The sequence below is a fragment of the Paramisgurnus dabryanus genome, chromosome 20 (genome assembly GCF_030506205.2).
Source record: "Paramisgurnus dabryanus chromosome 20, PD_genome_1.1, whole genome shotgun sequence".
NCBI lineage: Eukaryota > Metazoa > Chordata > Actinopteri > Cypriniformes > Cobitidae > Paramisgurnus > Paramisgurnus dabryanus.
Genome location: NC_133356.1, coordinates 6,115,056 through 6,136,861, shown reverse-complemented (window position 1 = coordinate 6,136,861; position 21,806 = coordinate 6,115,056). Strand labels below are relative to the sequence as shown.

General features: G+C 40.6%; 1 protein-coding gene across 1 annotated transcript in view; it reads left to right on the top strand.

Moving 5' to 3' along the window:
* Positions 1 to 2,181: 2,181 nt before the first annotated feature.
* chp1 (calcineurin-like EF-hand protein 1) overlaps positions 2,182 to 21,806 on the top strand; it is a 28,070-nt gene continuing 8,445 nt past the window's right edge. Inside the window, exons 1-6 of the mRNA XM_065296131.2 lie at positions 2,182 to 2,510; positions 6,075 to 6,147; positions 11,365 to 11,445; positions 13,015 to 13,142; positions 15,048 to 15,109; positions 15,766 to 15,888. Of these exons, the coding sequence (XP_065152203.1) occupies positions 2,444 to 2,510; positions 6,075 to 6,147; positions 11,365 to 11,445; positions 13,015 to 13,142; positions 15,048 to 15,109; positions 15,766 to 15,888 (534 nt within the window). The 5' untranslated portion in view covers positions 2,182 to 2,443. The remainder of the gene's footprint in view (positions 2,511 to 6,074; positions 6,148 to 11,364; positions 11,446 to 13,014; positions 13,143 to 15,047; positions 15,110 to 15,765; positions 15,889 to 21,806) is intronic.

Sequence of the window (21,806 nt, the reverse complement as noted above, 5' to 3'; positions counted from 1 at the left end):
TTTGCTTATTGCCTTCTTAAAGGGACAGTTCACCCAAAATAGAAAATTCTGTCATCATTTCCTCACTCTCATGTTGTTACAAACCTGTATACATTTCTTTGTTATAATGAACACAAAGGAAGATATTTTAATGTTTGAAACTAAACCGATCATGAGCCCCATTTACTTCCATTATATTATTTTATTCTACTATGGAAATAAATGGGGCACATGATCGGTTTTGTTTCCAAAATGAAAATACATAATTTATTTACCTTCATGTTGTTCCAAATCTGGATATTTTTGTTTAGTTTTGTTAAACACATACGAAGGTATTTGTTATCAGTCATGAAACAGGCGCACCATTGACTTCTATAGTAGGAAAGAAAAATACTATGGAAGTCAATGGTGCTCAAAAACCCGATGGTTACAAAAATACTCAGAATATCTCCCATTTTGTTTAGCATAACGAAGAAATGTATACAGGTTTTTAGCAATTTGAGCAAATATCTTGCTTTGTGTAAATAATGACAGATTTTTTTTTTTTTTTGGGGGGGGGGGGTGAACTATCCCTTTAAGATGAATTGCTTACTGTAACTGTAAGTTGCTTTAGATAAAAGTACACTGTCAGAAATAAAGGTACAAAACTGTACATTTTCTGTCACTGGGGCTGTACCCTAAGTTTCCGTTTGGTTCCTTTACAGGAATACAAAACAGAATACAATTTTGGGTAGATTACCGTACCTTTAGGACCAACATTGTAAGAAAAAAGTCAAAATATGTACCCTAGCTGTCAGTGGGGCATCTCATTTTTTGAGAAAGTCAAATTAAACGTGTTTTTAGAGCTGTGAGTGAGAAATAAAGTTTAAGAGTTAAAGTTATGATGGTGTGCTGGTGTTTGGTACCACACAGATGCTGGACAGACTCCAGGGGTCCCTCAGGTGTATTTGGAAGGGCGTGTGGAGAGCCCCTGTATAAGCAAGAAACCAGCGTCAATATTTACCCAGCTGCATAAAACCATGTAATGAGTGTTTGGGCTACAACTCCATCCTTAGACATATCATCACCCTCCCCAAACCCCTCTCATTTATACGCAAGTGTTTTAGAATAGTAACCTGCAAATTGTAAATGTACTTTCTGTGTCTTTAAATAATATAATATCACATAAATCATAAAATTGTATCTAACTTAGATATTATTTATGATTATATAAATTGTATCTAAATTACATGTGTGCCTAGATATTATTTATATTTAAAAAAAACTCAATAGTTAATAAAATTGATAATATTTATTAAAATGTATTATTACTAAGTATTGATTTGTCATGTTTTAGTCAAAGAACTGTTGTTTACTACTGATGTGTGGCCAAGGTTAAATTGTTATACAACAACGTAAAGTTTCTGCTTTCTTTATCCAACAGATGGCGCTGTTGCGAAACCATTGCATAAAGTTTTTAAACTTTTGATATTTCAAACATTTCACATCGTCGATCCAAAAATGTATTTGGTAGAAAGATTAAAATATTAAAAGTATGATTGACATTGACAAACATTTGAAAAGCTTTGATATAGTTAAAAAAAAAAATCATTCCCTTTAAGCTTATATCTTTGTATTTTAAAAGATTTTCTATAGTCTAATAATATTGATATTGTAAAATGTATTAATGCTAAGTATTAATTTGCTATGTTTAAGTCAAAATAACTTTTCTAGTAATGATTGGCCAAAGTTTGAATTGCTAGACAATAATGTAATGAAAAGCTTCATCTTTCTTTATCCAGTGGATGGCGCTATTGCAAAACTATTGGATATGTCAAACCCGAGAAATCCTGAGTTTATTTTGGTAGAAAGATTTAAAGTATAATTATAGCATTGGCAGACATTTAAAACGAATTTATATCATTGTTTTAAGAAATTTATAATAGTATTTAAGTTAAAGTAGTTTTAAAGTATCTTTGTATTTTGAATTATTTTTATAGACTTCTGAACTTTTGTCCGGTTCTCGTTTAAAAGTTGTATTTTCTGATTTGCACCCTCATTTTTACGGTCTTTTATCAGCTTCTTGTGTTATTGCTTCACAGCCTCACCTGAATCTGTCCACGCATCTGTCCCTTTAAATCCCGCCCGCTTTACGGGCCGCCACACCAGCCAATTACAACGCTTGATTTTTCCAGCAGGCGTGTCCACGGCGCTCGCGAGTACAGACCTGACGTGTGCTGACGTCACATGGACACTCTTCGACCTGCCTTTAGCTTAGCTTGTCTTAACTTTTCCTTTATTCATCCGGATTTGATTTGGATCGCATTTGATCCGGTTGTGATTAGGAGACAGAGTGATAATAAAGCGGGACAGACGCGTGCGAACGCTGACTGTTCACGTGAAAGATTTACTGAGCGGGATTTTTAACGGTTCGCGGTGAATTTCATGCGTTAGCTCGAGCTGATCTTCAGTCAGAAGTGCAATCATGGGATCCAGAGCTTCGTCTTTACTCAGAGAAGAGGACATTGAAGAAATCAAGAAAGAAACGGGATGTAAGTATGGGTTTGCGGTGTATTGATTCTGTGATGAATATGTGGTTGAATGACACATAATGACAGCATTTACTGCCTGGAAGTTAGTAAGTTCTCATCCACATTCATATTTATTTACATACATTTAAATTGGAACTACAATGTATAAAGTTTGCTCACATGTTATGTGTTTTTCAACCTCTTGACTGATGCATGTAAAATGAGCATTACTAGGACAGTGTGCTGCGTTTTTGTGATATGAGTTTTCTGAGGGTAACAGATGCATATCTGGGATTTTCACAAGCTGATGCTGTGTTAGGGTGTGTCAAAGTTTACGTTTTTTTTGTGTCATTTTAAAGGGTTTAAAACGAGCAGAACATATAAAACATATTTACAAGACAAACATTTGACATTGCATTAAACATTAAATGCACTGTCATATGTACGTCACTTTGCAATACAGCTTCTGCTTAAATGTGTTATGTAAATGTCAAAATGCACATTTTTGTGTAAACAACTGGGGATAAGTTTACTTATAGCAAGATGTGCATTTACAGTTTATGCATTTGATAGTTCAGGCAAAAATGAAAGTGACCCCATGATTTACTAACCCTCATGTCATGCTCAATATGTATGATGATCATCATCTTTCTGGTCAGATGCTTTTGCCTCAGCGCTTTGGTCTTCTGTACAGATGAACCACAGGGAGAAACATCCGCCCCCGCTCGATCTAGAAATAGTCTGTGAACATATTTACTCAGTTAGTGAATGACTTGAAGTAATTTATTTTCAGATGAACACCATAAAAGCATTACATTTGTGTTTAATGCATTGTGTTGACTGTTGAGATAAGTTGTTGCGCATCAGTCATATAACACTACTGCTGCATCACAGCGCTTTCATCTTTATTAGATGTGGTTGTGTTTTATCTCTGGATTGAACAGTGCTGTCTGTTCTGTATCTTATGTCCAGTGATGTGATTTATCATGTGAAATAGCTGTGTATTTACACAGACTGTGCTCCTGTGTCATTCAGTGGTAGAGAATTGCATTAGCAGGTCAAAAGGTCATGGGTTTAAAGTAGGGGTGGGTGATAAATTTCCTGCGATTCTCATGCGTATCTCTTTAGTAAAGCCAGTTCTGTGATTAGTAGTAAGTCGCCATCACCTGCTTTCAGATGGAGCGACATTTACTACACAGAGATGCATTTCTGTTTTTTTATTTTTATCATGAAAATACCTGCAAATGTTTGAAGAACAGCGATATAAATATGCTTACACATTTCCTGGAGCTGCATGTGTAAATGGCACTATTTCTGCAGCGCATATTGAGTTTCTGCACAAGAGCATCATCTGGCTTTTGTATGTAGTGGCATTTCACCATAATTCATTGAGAAGCATAGCAAACAGAATCGCACGATGTACTGTTACACCCCTAGGCGATACCGATAGTTTGGTGATTATATTAACTTGCATTAACTAAATTCTGGATGTTTTTCATTCATAAAATGACCAATAATATTGAACTTTACTCTAGTGATGTTTTTGTACATTTTCTATACACAGAACTCAAATTCATTGCATTTTCCTCTCCTCTTTTGATACCTATTATTGGCTTATATATCCGTGCATCTCTAGTTTGAACCCTGAAAAACACAAAGTGATAAAAATGTATACCTTTATAATGGTTTATTACACGGCTCTCTAAAATTCTACATTCTGATTGGCCAGTCTCGACATTCCAAGGTTTGTTCTTTTTTCAGTTAACTACCGCTCAAAACTAATAACACACGGTAACCCAGATGCTGCTAATCATTTTGACAGGTACAGTTTATTATTACACAAAAATGTAATATAAGTATGTATTTTAATAACATATATGACATTATATTAACAAATGATTAAACCAAATAGTGTGTTCGTGATATTTGAAGGTCTTGTCTTATCTTAAAGGGCACCTATTTCATTGCTAAAAAAAACATTATTTTTTGTACTTGTAATACAATGTGTTCGTATGGTTAATGGTTAAAAAAAAATGATTGTTTCCCACATACCGTACATTTTTGTAGCTCCAGATATACTGCTTTCCTCAAACGCATTGATTTTGTACAAAACTCATCGATCTGAAAAGGTCTGTGTCCCTGATTGGCCAGCTAATCTGTACGTTTTGATTGGTCTGAATACCTAAACTGTTGCCTACAATCCGTGTATTTGTTGTAGTCCAAGAAAAGAGATTTACGTTGGAAATGATAATCCGTGCCATCGTTTACCTTGGGGTTTGTACCTTTTGCATATTGTTAACGTACTAATACACACTTACACACCAAAGGAAATGTAAAATCGTGAATCGGACCAAAGGTGCTCTTTAAAACCGAAAGTTAATGTGTTTTCCTTGTTGAAGGTCTGTATTTGTTAAAAATAAATTAAAGCGCAAATAAAATTTTTCAAATCAATATTTAATGTTCCTTAGCTTACTTATGAAGTAAATAGTCATGTAATAAGTGGGATATTGTACAGGTTGGGTTTGTAAAATAAGCCCCTTCAGAGTGATACAAAATCAATTTCCTTAGCTTCACGTCTAGTCCTGATGACACTGTCTGGGCTTATTTTTTTAGTTAAAGACCTGTTACCCATACATATCCTGTTACCTGTTACATGTAAAAGTGTTTGCCACATGCATAAATGATGGCTACTTGAAGCCATGTTGGTCAAAGTCTGGATTGTAGTATTACATTGCTTTTACTATGGTAAATGTGAAATATCCAAAACAGCAGACTTATTTTTTATTCTCAATATAATTCAGTTTATTAAGTAGCACTTTTAACAAAATTGTATTGGTCAAATCCACTCTAAAGTCTCATTACCTAATTTTAAGATGAAGAGTTTGATTTCAATCTTTGACGTGACCTTACTCTGTCATTATTAAAGAAGAAACAGCGGGGAAAATAAGTATTTGACGCATCAATGATCTGGCTTTCTATGCCATTTTTCATCTTGTTCTCTTCATGTGTTCAATACTTATTCCCTGTGTCATTTAACTTTATTTATTATGACTCAACTTGTATACTTAAATGTTCTGATTTCTTTTAAATGAATTCAATTGGCTTGATGGCTACATCTGGTGGAAATTTTGTGTCAATAGCCCACTTAGAAATCCCCTTACTGATAAAAATGCTGATATGTCAAAAAAAGTTGTCACCTTTTTTCCCTTGCATTCACATAAGAAAAACTTAACTCTAATGTGTACCTACGTCAGAATAAATGACCAAAATACTCTTTGCAATCTCATCTGGACTTTCTAAAATGAATGTTTGATATTAGCACATCATTGGGCGTGTATAATTGATCTCGGTCAAGGTTTAAAAAAATTGAGGATTACAGATTCAGGTATCCAGTAATCCAAGTATCAGCTGACGAGAAATAAAAAAGGTTCCTGAAACATAATAATACTCATTATGTGTTGTCCTAGTTATTTGTGTACTTTGTGTGAGGTAATTCAGATAAGATTCAAATCACTGCTTTCTGGTGACATAAACCTCTTTGTCTGGCTTATAATGATTATTTACTCATTGTTTTGTGCATTACAGTTTCTCACAGTCAAATCACTCGACTCTACAGTCGCTTTCACAGTCTGGATAAAGGAGAGAATGGAGCGCTCAGGTACCACAAGCACATTACATGAGCACAGAGGAAACAGATATTACACAAGTAAAGCACTTTGGCTGTGTATGCGTGCTCTCATTTACATAAAATCTTTCCGATTGTTTAAGTTTAAACAGATTAAAGCATGCTGGTTAACCTATTACATGCGCCTCGGGCTTTAAACACGTTAACTAACTGTTTTGCTGTTTGAACTTTGATCACTTATGCTGCTTAAAATTTTCATTGTGATCAAACCCTTGACCTTTGCTTTGTTAACACAACTGTCTCCCTATTAAGCTACAGAAATGCTATAGAGAAATATAACTTTATTTTGAGTAAACCTTTTAAGAGAAACATCACACTTATACATTTCATTTAGTGACATTGCCAAAGTGCGTTCATGTCGAGAGTGCTTGCGTAAGTGTGTGTCTTCATAACCACCGGGGTGACCTCTGTACACATCCATTGTATCTTTCTGTCTCTTTGTTATCAAATGGGTTCTGTGATGTGTGTTATTACTTCTGTTTACCACATACACCGATACCACTGTTATAATTGCCTGTTTTTAATGACAACATCATCTGTGGTGTAAAACACGGTAAGGTGACGGTCAGCTAAACAAACATTACAAGTAAGCTTGAACTCGACAGGTTGTGTTTGTTGTCATTCATAACATCTTTCAGACTGATCACTGATCTCTGCTGTGTTTAAATAATAAATAGATTTAAAAATCAGGGCAGTGAGGTGTGTGTCCTCCGGCTGAGCGTGAAGGTTATACATTAAATCGGATACTCTTAGTTTTTTAAAGAGTTACAGCCTCTTATTTAATAATCTGTTACGTCGTTGCTTTTTCCGAGTTGTTATGGGATTTACTCAGAACAATTCAGACACATTTATCTGAACATGAATCACATTTCTCAGTAAAGGATTGGCTGTGGTGTAAATCAAAGTTGTATTAAAGGACAAGTTCGGTATTTTAGACTTAAAGCCCTGTTTTCAGATTGTTTATGGTCAAATAGAATGGTTTTGACTGAAATTTCGACATTTTCGGCTGCCCTGAGAATTTTCGCTTGTTTGTGTTTCAGCTCAGACCTCTACAATGGCTTTATAGGTGCACTGGAACAATCCTTCCTAAAATGCATTAAACTTTCGTTTACAAAGACGAGAAACTCACCGAGTGGTCAGGGGTGTTCACTGATATGCTCACACAAAAATCGCGTTAAAAGATGCTTTCCAACAGCTGTTTTAGCATTCGTTGTTAACTTGTGGACCTATTTCCCCAAACGCCTCACACCCGTACATTCTTCCGCTTAGAGCTTGAATAATAAACACTCCAGCCCAGGAGGTGGCGCTAATCCGCCTTTGCCAATTGCAAGAATAGAAACAAAGTTCCCGGCGCGGAGTAATACCGTACCTCACAGGACGTCTAATACAGTCAATGGAGTTGGTAAAAACTACGATAAAACCTGTTGGAATGCGTCTTTTGGAGCGATTTTTGTGTGAGCATACCAGTGAACACCCCTGACCACTCGGTGAGTTTCACGTCTTTGTAAACGAAAGTTTAATGCATTTTAGGAAGGATTGTTCCAGTGCACCTATAAAGCCATTGTAGAGGTCTGAGCTGAAACACAAACAAGCGAAAATTCTCAGGGCAGCCGAAAATGTCGAAATTTCAGTCAAAACCATTCTATTTCACCATAAACAATCTGAAAACAGGGCTTTAAGTCTAAAATACCGAACTTGTCCTTTAAGCATGGCATGACCCAATGTCAACTCAAGAACAGACGAAGTAACTCATAAAACAAATCAAACATGTCAAATGCTTCTGCAAATTGTTTGATCTGGTCACTGACATTTACTTTTCTTATTATTGTTCAAGGTTGCCAGATATGCGCAACAAGTCCTGCCCAATGGCTGATTTGAACTAGCTCAGTGACCTGATCCCAAATACCAAAAATCATATTAAATATAAAATAAAATGGGCAGTTGTGGTCCTTCATTCTGATTTGTGGAAACGGGTTCTAAGCTGTGATAAAATACCCCGGTACCCCATGGTTCAGACCACATTACATAGCTCAAGTATCACTGCGCAACTGTAGCTGCGTACTGATTTATGAAAAAAACACCAGTCTTTAATCATATTTTTTTTACAATTGCACAATTAATGGCGATATCCAGATAAATGTCAATAACCATTGATGAGTTATCTCGTGGCTGCGTTCAGACCAGCCACGGTAGAGGCATCAAGCGTGAGTGATTTCAATGTTAAGTCTATGCGTCTTGAGGTCTCGCGGCGCGAATGAGGCGTTTAGCGTTGCGTGGTAGACACGATTTCCCCCCTCATTCGCGCGTCTAGTTTGCACGAATTGTGCAAATTGAGTGTTGTCACGGGAAACGTGTGAGTTGAAAAGTGTGAACTTTGGTGAAAAACGTGACGCGTTAACCAATCAGGAGCTTGCACTAGTAGTGACGTGATTACAGGAAGCGAGGGGAGCAGCAGAAGCCCCTCCCATGATGCAAATTTCCACGTGAATGTCTCGATGACTAGAATTTCACGCGCGGCAAACTAGACTGAGTAGACGCTAATGTGAGCCTCAAACGTGGCTGGTGTGAACCCACGGTTATTAAGAGAAAATTCTTTTCCCCCAATTCATATTTCCGCTATTATGCACTAGGTGGCGATCTTACGCAACTTAAACACTGAGGCATTTAAACACCACTCAAAACTCTGTGTAATTTCTGAATGTGATCTCTTAAAATAAGTCCTTCACAAAAATTGAATTATCTCAGCTTTTGCTAAAAATTTTGAGGTGATAAGAGAACAAATGTGAAGATGGGATGAAACGTTTTTTTTTTTTTTTTGAGCGCAGGATCTGTTCTTTCATTTGACGTATTGTATGTTTATTTAACATTAGGCATTAAACTAAAACTGGGTGGGAAAGAGTTAAGCATGCTTCCAAGCATATTTGATCCACATTTCAACAGCTGCAAGATATAAATGTTAATATATAAATAAGATGAATGTTGATTTATGAAAATGTATACTCCTATTTTCATTGTGTCTTTGCTGCGTCTGTGTTGGTTGTGAACTGCGCTCTGTTGCAAACACACTTGATCCTGAGGAACTACTTTGTTTGGCGGAAGAGTAATATTTGTACTAATATAATTCAATTTATTTGCTGTGTTTTATTTGAAGAAATCCTGCTATGCATATGAAGTAACCGTTTTATAAAATAATGGTTACGCTTCATGTCGTGCCTAACAACGCCCCTTAGCTGTTATAAAATGCACTGTTAACCCACTTGCTTCTTGGGGCTATTGCTTTAATATGCCACTTCCATTCCACTGAAATACATATTTAAAGGACAAGTTCGGTATTTTACACTTAAAGCCCTGTTTTCAGATTGTTTATGGTGAAATAGAATGGTTTTGACTGAAATTTCGACATTTTCGGCTGCCCTGAGAATTTTCGCGTGTTTGTGTTCCAGCTCAGACCTCTACAATGGGTTTAATGGTGCACTGGAACAATCCTTCCTAAAATCCATTAAACTTTCGTTTACAAAGACGTGAAACTCACCAAGTGGTCAGGGGTGTTCACTGGTATGCTCACACAAAAATCGCTCCAAAAGACGCATTCCAACAGGTTTTATCGTAGTTTTTACCAACTCCATTGACTTGTATTAGATGTGCTGTGAGGTACGGTATTACTCCGCGCCGGGAACTTTGTTTCTATTCTTGCAATTGGCAAAGGCAGATTAGCGCCACCACCTGGGCTGGAGTGTCTATTATTCAAGCTCTAAGCGGAAGAATGTACGAGTGTGAGGCGTTTGGGGAAATAGGTCCACAAGTTAACAACGAATGCTAAAACAGCTGTTGGAAAGCATCTTTTGCAGCGATTTTTGTGTGAGCATACCAGTGAACACCCCTGACCACTCGGTGAGTTTCACGTCTTTGTAAACGAAAGTTTAATGCATTTTAGGAAGGATTGTTCCAGTGCACCTATACACCCATTGTAGAGGTCTGAGCTGAAACACAAACACGCGAAAATTCTCAGGACAGCCGCAAATGTCGAAATTTCAGTCAAAACCATTCTATTTGACCATAAACAATCTGAAAACAGGGCTTTAAGTCTAAAATACCGAACTTGTCCTTTAACATTTTAGGGATTCACCAAATGTTCTGCAACCAAAGCTATTCAGACGGAAAAAAACATCTTTCTTGGACACCTTAAAATGCGTCCACTCTTGCGCAGACTTGTTTTCTGCATTTTTAAAAGCATGCGTGCCTTTCACTCTACGCTGGTTGCTATTAGATTGCATTTAATTTGCCAAACCCCGAAAATGCCTTTTTGTTATTTTCAGCCAAATAGTTTCAGTTTCTGAACATCCTGTGCATTCCTGTTTACCATCACTGTAACACATTACACACAGTTACTTGAAAAATCACTGTATAGTAGTTATCATAAACAAAGAGTCTGTTTTCAAAAATCATGCCTTAAAAAGGGATAGTTCAGCCAAAAATGAAAATGACCCTATGATTTACTCATCCTCAAGCCATCCTAAATATATATATATATATATATATATATATATATATATATATATATATATATATATATATATATATATATATATATATATATATATATATATATATATATATATATGATTATCTTTTTCAGATGAACACAATCTGAGTTAAAAAAAATGTCCTGGCTGTTCCAAGCTTTATAATGGGAGTAAATGGTGCTTCTGATTTGAAGCCCAAACAAATCCATCCATCCTTCCAAAGGGTTAATAAAGGCCTTTTATATATATCTATATATATATGTTATATATATATATATTTCTACGTCATGAGCTGGAAACAAACTTATGGAAGCTAGTCATTTAGTTAAAAAGTTAAAACATTTAAAAGCTTCAGATTGCATGTGTATTAAGCGTCATAATCTTTTATTATGTAAAAGATATATGTAATGTAGGTAATGTTATTACAAGGACAATCGTTATAAAACTATATAGTAGTATGTCTCACTTGAATTAAATGCATGAAAAAAATCTATAATGTATAATAATAATGATAAGTTCTCTCTCTCTCTCTCTCTCTCTCTCTCTCTCTCTCTCTCTCTCTCTCTCTCTCTCTCTCTCTCTCTCTCTCTCTCTCTCTCTCTCTCTCTCTCTCTCTATCTCTATCTCTATCTCTATCTCTATCTCTATCTATCTCTATCTCCTTTAGCCGAGAAGACTTTCAGAGGATTCCCGAGTTGGCCATAAATCCTCTGGGTGATCGGATAATTAATGCCTTCTTCCCAGAAGGGTGAGAAACATTTAAATACAAAACACTTTTGAAACCTCTTCTTGTAATAGTTTGGTCATGTATGTGGTTTGTGTAGACTTGTTTAGTTTGTGTGTAATTTTTGTTTGGGTAAAGTTCATGAAGACTTCCAGATTACTTATTTTTAGTTGCCTTTTTGTTTGCCCATCACAGGACAGTTTTTAATGTTAGTTTAATTGTTAGTTTCTGGAAGTGACTGGTTTGTGGTTATGTTTTGTAAGAGTTTCATTAGACGGCAGAAGCGCATGACAAAGATGCTTGAGGTTTGTTCATGACACTGGGTGTTTCTGTAGTGTCAAGTAATGTTTATGTGGGTATATCTGACAAAAACATTTAAGTCTAAAGCACGCAAACCATTTTCAGGGAACTTTTTGTTTTCACAAGAACTTCTTTGCTGTAGTAATCTCTGTTGTTGTTTTTTAGGGTTTTCCTATCCATTCAGCTGCTTTAGTTTTATCAATGATAGCCACGGCCGTGTTAAACATTGTGGGTTATTGTGTTATAATTCACTTTACTATTGTATATGGTACGATGCGGCTCAGCTAGCTTTACTTTGGCTCGGTTTGCTTTTTTCTCATTGGAGTTTAGTCCCGCTTCACTAACGCTTAAAGGGTTTGTTCACCCAAAAATGAAAATAATGTCATTAATGACTCACCCTCATGTCATTTCAAACTCATAAGACCTCCGTTCATCTTCTGAATACAGTTTAAGATTTAATTTATTTTTTTTATATTTAGTCCGAGAGCTTCTTAATCCTTCATTGAAAATCTACATACGGTATACGGTCCATGTCCAGAAAGGTAATAAAAACATCATCAAAGTAGTCCATGTGACATTAGTGGGTCAGTTAGAATGCGTTGAAACATCAAAAATAAATTTTGGTCCCAAAATAACAAAAAATTCGACTTTATTCAGCATTGTCTTCTCTTCTGCATCTGTTGTGAAGCGAATGTGCGAGACTAAAGTCACTTGACTGCAGTGACGCGGCTGACGTGTTATCTGGTGCGCCCGGGTTTCGTTTACAGTCTGAGGGAGACGCACGCTGTACGTTTGAGGATAACACGTCATCAGCGTCACTGCAGTCACACGACTTTAGTCTCGCGCTTGCACTTCACAACAGACGCAGAAGAGAAGACAATGCTGAATAAAGTCGTAATTTTTCACCGCTTGAAGGGAGTTTGGGAAGTTGTACAACAAAGTACAGATAACGACATTACTTAGTTTGTGCATGAGGGTTATCTTGTATTTAGCAGTGACGCTGCTGGTGATGATTCCCTCTGACCAGTCAGTGGTGTGCAGTGTTAGACGTCCCACTTTAGTATCGGTACGACTCGCTTGGAAACTCAACCATGGTGGTACTCAAAAAAAGTATTAGGTACTAAGTACTATACACAGTGGAAAACCCCTCAAACGTGTGCAGTACCGAGCCATACCATGCCATACTATCAGATGGAAAAGCGGCATTAGATTCATATATATTCTCCAATCTATTGTGTTTCCCTTTTATCTTTGCAAGTATTGTTTCTCATTGCTGTTTCTCGTGCTTCTCAGTGAGGATCAGGTAAATTTCCGGGGTTTCATGCGAACTCTGGCACATTTCCGTCCCGTAGAGGACAACGAGAAGAACAAAGACCCGACTACAAGCGAGCCACTCAACAGCAGGATGAACAAACTACTCTGTGAGTTCAGCCCAAACATTTCACGTTAACATCAAGTGCTCCAGGTCTTGCAACCGTTTTAGTTTTTACAGTGTACAGTAGCGCGGCTCCAAGTGCCATACTGCGTTCATATAACAGGTAATACAAATACATTGTATCAATTAAAGATAAAAAAATTAATAAAATGACCTAGTCTACTGCACATTGATATATCTCATATGTGTCGTATCATAACTGATGCTATATAACTATTTATTTCTAAGCTACAGTATCTTCATAGAAGGCAAAATGTAGTTTTCCAAAAGGTACAAAGGGCTTAAAATGATCATATCCCTTATCTAAATAACCTTGTTTATATTAAACTTCTATTAGTCCACAAGCTGCTTGAATCAACAGCAACTTTTAATCTTTATTTACTCTATGAGCCTTTGACTGTAGGTTCTTGTGAACATTTACATCCACGAAATAAGCGGTTATCTATCAAAAGCGTATTATGGAAACCTGTTTTTAAGCCTATGCATGGTAATGAATAAACCACTAGCGCAGAAAACTGCATTTACGCAGGATTTAGAGATTTGTCAGATTCTCACAGACAGTGACATCATGGCCTAGTCATTTAAAAGTTAGTGAAAATCTGTCAAAAGCTGCATCTACTGTATCTCTTCTTATGTCTGCAGAACCTAACACACGTTTTCTCTATCAACTGCACGAGTCTAATGCAGACTTACTAATGCAGCGTGCATTACTTTAGAAGATAAATTGCGAGAATGTCGGTTAAGGCATTTTCATTTAGCACAAAGTCTGGGTAATTTCAGAAAACTACCAAATTTCGCTTTAGCAGTTTATGATCTTTCTGCGATTTAAAGGGACACTCCACTTTTTAACATAGGATAAAAAGGCACATTGATAATATCATTGATGTTAAAAATAGGCTCCTTGGTAACTTTCAATAGCAGAGAACTGTTCTCGGGCTCTGCGTAATTTCATTGCGCTTTCGGCAGCCATGTTACAGCAGCAAAGTCCTTGATTATTACATCAGAATGAGAGTATAGTTCCTAGCCATATCTGCCTAGAAAATCACATCTTATATTTTTCCATCGGTCTTAGTACACGATGTAACTACAGAAGAGTCAAGTTTTAAATAGGAAAAATATTGAAACTCTTTGGTTATTTTTGAGCGCGATGCTAATGGACTAATCAGATTCAATGGATTATGCTAAAAGTGGTACCGCCAGACCCGGAGATCTATTTTCAAAAAAAGTTGGAGTTTTTTTTTTAAGAAAACTTTTTATGCATTTACACGACCTTACACCTTATTGGTTTATTAACTCTTTCCTCGCCAGCATTTAAAAAAAAGTTGTCAGCCAGCGCCAGCATTTTTGTATGATTTTCACAGAAATGCCTTTCAGAAAATGAAAGAACCCTTCTCTTAGCATCAATTAACATTGGCCAAATTTGACCCGTGGGTTCTCCAGGGTTAAATATATAAACAAACAATATATCAAATGAAAAAACAGACCCACTGCTTTCAAAAGCAGTGTTTCATCCTACGTTAATTTCTTCTCTTTTATCACCTCTCAAATATGGGTTAGGTTTCTTCAAAAAGACAAAATTTTGAGCAAAATGTTGAGATAATTGCATTTTTGTAAATGATTTTGTTAGATATTAGATTCAGAGCAATGATCAAAACATACCCAGAGTTTTTACTGCTGTTGGATCAGTGGATGCCTTAATGTTTCATAAGTTGGGTAAGATTACCACCTATTTGATAATATGGATTTCCTTAAAAATTGTCATTGGCAGGGAAACATTTTCTCTTACTTGACAACATAACTTGTCAATGGCATGGAAAGAGTTAAGCATAACACTGTGCATGTACAGTAAATGTTTTCCTTAATGTTTCGGTTTGTTCCTATTTCCTTCCAGTTGCTTTCCGTTTATATGACCTGGACAGAGACGATAAGATCTCCAGAGATGAACTGCTACAGGTGAGATTCATGTTTAAGGATACACAACAGAGCTTTTCTGTGTAAGAGACAGAGAACGCTCTGTACAACCCTGTGACTCACCTGCTTTTGTCACCTGAATACAAACTTTGTCACCTGAAACTATTCACAGTCTTGCATTAGACAGAAGATCTATTGTTAGAAATTGCTGAGTCATTTCAGTAACACAAGATTTTCTCGATGAGGGTAAATAGTGAATGGTCCTCACTGAGGAATATTTAAGTGCTGAAAGTTGTTTATTGACTCTAGTGAGTCTAGTAATAATAAACTAAATGACTTGGTTTATATTTTTCCTGCTTATTTCAAGCAGTAGTTATAAGTATTTAATCTTGTTGCTTATTTAATAGACTGACGTTAATCAGGACATTGCTGAGACATTTCTGGATGAGTGGTCAGTTGTTTGGTTGTGTTATGGATTACTAGTATCCATAGAATGTTTGGTTAAAGATATACGGATTCTGAACTCTAGTCTAGTAATAATAAACTATATATTTTTCATGCATTAGTTAGTTATTCTGTTGACCAAATAAACTGAAATGATCTAAATATCAGATCACAGAGATTTGACCAAAACAAATCCACTAGAGGGCAGCAGTTAGCAACATAATGATGTTACCTTGAACTTGATCTGTTTATAGGTGCTGAGAATGATGGTAGGAGTAAATATTTCTGATGAGCAGCTGGGCAGCATCGCAGACAGGACTATCCAGGAAGCTGATACTAATGGAGACATGAATATTTCCTTTAGTGAATTCACAAAGGTAATGCCTTAAGAACAACATGATTTAAAATGAAACTTCTGTTGTAGACTCACATGCATTTTGTTTCAACCACATGAAATGTCTAAAGTTTTGTTTTCCATGCAAAGAATGTGGATAGAGTATTTTTGTAGGTGCACTTACGTAAAAAGTTACATAAGTGCATCACAACGAATACATTATTAATCATTATACAACAGTTCTTTCTGGTTCTCGAATCTGATTGGCTAAGAGCTTTGCAATATTCTACTGATAACGGCACAGTAACCGCTTCACCTTTCGTATCATTCCGCCACCTAGTGAATGGAGGTCCTTTAAACAGGCTCATCTCTGAATGGAAAAACTGCACGCACACACGGACAAACACAGACGCGCTATTTTTAAACACTCTCCGTGTGTCTCATTAGTTCACTAGCTCGTAAATCAGTCTGGGAATCCCAATCGGAAGCGACTATTCCGTCAAAGATCAACGCTCTTGGATGTTACGTTAAACTTAATGGGAGTAATGTCTTGTCACATCGTGTGGACGATTAACACTTGGAAAGAGGAATGTAAACACTCAGTTTTTCTGGAGCGATATCTCTTCTCAGAACGCGAAAACACCGTGGAACTGCAGGTAAGCACTGCAGCTTTTAAATGTGGACATTGATCATTTATTTTATCGTGACGTGACAATTAAAACATGTTGCCACTGATATATTTATAAGCAGCATGCAACAACATCTCTCTGACACTTATAAAAAACTGACCTTATATAGTACTGACAAGAACAAAGTTTAATAATAATAATCGAGTGCTCGTATCGCGTTAAGAATAATTGGGAAAGCAATAGTAACATTATATAAGTAAAGTTTCATAACTTTTACCTCGCGCCAAAACAATAACAACACAAAAGACACTAAATATGAATAAAAAAAAACAAGTAATAGTTTGATCATGACACCAAATACTGCTGATTTGATCTCATTTTTGACCATCAAACACAGACAGGGCCAACATCAGACCCAGGGAATCCGTGTCAGAGATGTAGCCCAGAGAGGGCGGTGGTCAGCGGGGCGAGTGAACACTGACGTCCGCTCATGCTCTGGTTCTCGTACCGAATCTCACTAAGCAAACGTTCAAGGAGGCGCTATCTTTACTAATCGACTGCAGATTTAAATATAATACATATTCATTCTCGACTGAACTAATCTTAAAACTACACTTTGTGACCAAGAAACGGTAATATAAAGAAACGGCTAATTCGTCCATTGAGTTATTATGAGATTCAAAGCAGCCGAAAGTGTTACCTGTCATTCTGGCCGCCCTCAAATCAGTGGCGGAAGAAGTAGTTCCCAAACAAAGAGGCTTTTAAAATAATTGTAAAAAAAATTGTTTTCTAGTTTTCTTTTTTCAAACGTGTGCCGTCGAACTGTTGTATAAAAGCAATATCGCTCTCGGAGTCGTGTGGTATAGCTCTGACTATATCACACTCCTACTCGAGCAATATTGCTTAAGTATGCATGTTCACTGGGCTTGAACCCATGCCCTTTTGCCTTGCTAACATGTTGCATTGTTGCACCCTTTGTATATTTTTATGCATGATGACTTTTAAAGTTCCTTGCAATGTCTGTAGTCTTATGTAGCAACTTGTTAGCATTACCAACCACCCTTTTTAAAGACTTGTTAAAACTTTAAGAAGTTAGCAGTGAGGGTATTACTGATGTGTTTTATGTGGTAGATTAAAACATGAAAATATCTTAAGTTCCCTTTCAGTCGGTCACTACGACGTCACGTCGTGACCGACGAATTGGGAACTCGCTTAGAGAGACCAATCTGCTTCGAATACTACTAAAACGCCAATGAACTTGGCATTGAGATATTTGCATAATGCTGGCGCCGCCCCGCCAGGTGCGTATATAAGCAGCAGGTGCAAATGAGGAAATTAGCTTTTTATCGCTTCGAAAGCCGGCAGTATCTGCTACTGAGAAGCTACTCTACTCTGGTGGGATTCGATTGCTGAAGTTGGTTGGACTAGCAGTACCACAGCGGACGCTTCGCTTAATTCCACGACTCTACATCTTTATTTTGTTTTGAGTTTTGTGTGTGCGTTGCCTTCCTGTGCGCTCATCAACTAAGCATCTGAGTGAATTTCCCTAAAAGAGTGATACGAGAGAGCTTTGTGCCTTGTTAAAGGCAGCCACTCTCTCGTATATCCGGACATCAGCGTCCTTTTCAGGATGGCTTTTCGTCCGTGCGATCTTGGGTGCGGCAAATACATGGGTCCGAAGGACGGTCACGAGCGTTGTCTTTCGTGTTTGGGCATCGAGCACGCAGAGGCAGCGTTCGCTGGGGGTAAGTGTTCTCACTGCGAGAACATGTCCCTTGTGGATTTGCGCAGACGGTTGTCTTTCCTCCGGGAAAAACGCAACCCTCGTCATGCGAGTGCTGAACGCCGCCACGGTGCGGCTGTGAAGCTCTCAAAAGACGACCTGCGCATCACTGTGCTGAGCCGAGCGGGGGATTCGTCCTCAGGCTCTCAGCCTCCTCATCCACAGCCGGTTGATGTGCCGATGGAGACTTCAGCGTCGTGTTCTACGATGTCTCTAGAATCCATCGTGCCGCCCTCCGGGTCCACCGACGCCGCAGCATCCGAGGGTGGGCCTCCTCCCCCTGACGTGGACCCCGACGCCCTTCCTCCCTCTGGTCGGGTTGGGACGCCGGAGTTCGATCCAGAGATGGTGGCCGTGCTCGCTCGAGCGGCGGAGACCGTAGGGTTAGAGTGGGTTCCCCCCCCTCAGCCCGAACCGTCCCGCCTGGATGATTGGTTCTTTGGAGCTGCCCGGGTTTCACAACCCTCTCCACCGGTGCCTTTCTTCCCCGAGGTGCACGAGGAGCTGACTAGAACCTGGAAGTCGCCGTTTTCCATGAGATTACGGCCGTTTCAGCCCTCCCCCCTCACCTCCCTCACCAGCGGAGCCGCTAAGGGTTACACGGGGATCCCTCCCGTGGAGCGTGCGGTCGCGATGCAACTGTGTCCGGCCCACGCTCCCTCTTGGAAGGACCGCCCAACCCTCCCCTCTCGTGCCTGCAGACAGTCCTCCGGTTTAACGGGCGCTGCCCACCAGGCATGTGGAGAGGCGGCCTCAGCCCTGCACGCAATGGCGTTGCTGCAGGTTCACCAAGCCAAAGCCTTGAGGGATCTGCACGAGGGAGGACACGACTCGCCTGTCCTTTCGGAGCTCCGGGCTGCCACTGACCTGGCTCTTCGCGCTACGAAGGTGACAGCGCAGGCGATTGGTCGTGCCATGTCCACGATGGTGGTCCAGGAACGCCACTTATGGCTATGTCTGGCTGACATGTCGGAAGCGGACAAGAACAAGTTTTTGGACGCTCCAGTGTCACAGGCTGGCCTCTTCGGTGAGTCGGTGGAGTCTTTTGCCCAGCAGTTCTCCGCCGCCCAGAAGCAGACAGAGGCGATCGCACAGATCATGCCCCGGCGCAAGCGACCTGCATCTCGCCCTCCAGCGCCGGCGGGCCCGTCTGCTCCTCGCCGAGGGCGCCCTGCGGCGGCTGCCTCCGCCCCCCCCACTAGAACATCTTCCAGGCCACGGAGGGGGAACAGCCGTCGACAGCCCGCCCCGCCCGCCCCACCCGCTTCCCGTGGTAAACGGAAGACGAAGCGGCCCTGAGACGGGCGACCTGGATTGGGATGGGATCACTCTACGGGAGACGGTGATGGCATCGCTCCCTCCACCGGTAGAGGGCCGGGTGGAGAATCTTTGGTTTCCTTTTGTTTCTGTTCCGCCGGCTTCTCAGCCGGCACCCACAAAACCACAAAAAGAGTGCATTCCTATTCCTTCTCCAGGTCTTCAGAGGATCGAGAGAGATGTGAGCGGGCATTCATATGCTCTTCCTCCCTCTCCTCTATCGCCAGCGGGTGTTCTGAGGAGTTCCAGCTCTCCGCTGAGGAGACGGGACCACCAGCACCCTCCTCGGAGTCTGTGCTCTCCGCTGAGGAGACCAGACGACCGTCACCCTCAGCGGGCTCAGGTCAGTGTCACACACACACATACTGTAGATACTTATGCTGTCCCAGCAGACGTACCGGCAGTACCACCTGTCCCGCTCAGCCGCCCCACCGCGGGTACCCCGACAGTGCCGTTAATTCCCCTCGTACGGTCCCTGGGGGCGTGGCTTCAGCTTCCCAGCCCGTCTCGTTGGGTTTTACGCACTGTTCGCCTCGGTTACGAAATTCAATTCATCCGGCACACACCCAAATTCTCGGGCATTCGTTTCACCACGGTGAAAGCGTCCGATGCACACGTACTGCGTGCAGAGGTCGAAGTCCTGTTGGCGAAGGACGCGATCGAGCCGGTCCCTCCAACCGAGATGAGATCGGGCTTCTACAGCCCGTATTTTATAGTACCCAAAAAAGGCGGTGGGTTGCGACCGATCTTGGATTTGCGCGTTCTGAACAAATCTCTGCAGAAGAGGTCCTTCAGGATGATAACACCGAAGCAAATATTCAATTCAATTCGCCCCCAAGATTGGTTTGCGGCAATAGACCTGAAAGACGCGTACTTTCATGTGTCCATAATCCCTCGTCACAGACCGTTTCTCCGGTTTGCGTTCGAGGGACGGGCATACCAGTACAAAGTTTTACCGTTCGGGCTATCCCTCTCTCCCCGTGTGTTCACAAAAGTAGTCGAGGCGGCGTTAAAACCCCTCAGAGAGAGCGGCGTTCGCATATTGGCTTACCTCGACGATTGGCTTATAATAGCGCATTCTCGACGGACGCTGTGCGAGCACAGAGATTTAACGCTTCGGCATCTCGCCCGTTTGGGTCTTCGGGTCAACTGGGAAAAGAGCAAACTCTGCCCCACGCAGAGGATCTCTTTTCTCGGGATGGAACTGGACTCGATCGATTTATCGGCGCGTTTGACAGAAGAGCGCGTCCAGTCAATTCTGACTTGCCTCGGTTCATTCCGAGGGAAGAATGCGGTCCCGCTGAAACAATTTCAAAAGCTCCTGGGGCATATGGCTGCAGCAGCGGCCGTGACACCGCTCGGACTGCTCCATATGAGACCGCTTCAGCGTTGGCTTCACGATCGAGTCCCGAGGAGAGCGTGGCGCGCCGGCATCCATCGTGTAACCATTACACCTGCGTGTCGCCTAACATTCCCCCCGTGGTCGGACCCCGCGTTTCTCAGGTCCGGTGTGTCCATGAGACAGATCGCTCAGCATGCTGTTGTACACACAGATGCGTCCGACACGGGCTGGGGTGCCACGTACGACGAGCTTACAGCTTCAGGGGTGTGGACAGCACCCCAGTTGCACTGGCATATCAATTGCCGAGAGTTGTGGGCAGTATATCTGGGACTCGTACGCTTCGCTACGGAGCTGCGAGGGAAGGATGTACTAGTACGCACCGACAACACTGCGACCGTTGCGTATATCAACCGTCAAGGCGGTTTGCGCTCCCGTCACCTGTCGCATCTCGCTCGTCATCTCCTCCTTTGGAGTCAGAAGCATCTGAGGTCCCTTCGTGCCATTCACATTCCGGGCTCGCTCAATACAGCAGCGGACGCGCTTTCTCGAGCTGCGCGCCCCGGCGAATGGCGACTCCACCCCCAGACGGTCCAGCTAATTTGGAAGAAGTTCGGTCGTGCGCAGATAGATCTGTTTGCGTCGCCGGACGATACCCACTGTCGCCTGTTTTATTCACTAACCGAGGGCAGCCTCGGCGTGGACGCATTGGCACACAGCTGGCCTCAGGGGATGCGCAAATACGCATTCCCCCCAGTGAGCTTAATCGCACAGACACTGTGCAAGGTCAGGCAGGACGAGGAGAGCCTTTTACTGATCGCCCCATATTGGACGAGCAAGAATTGGTTTCCAGAGCTAATGCTCCTCGCGACAGCCCCTCCCTGGCGGATTCC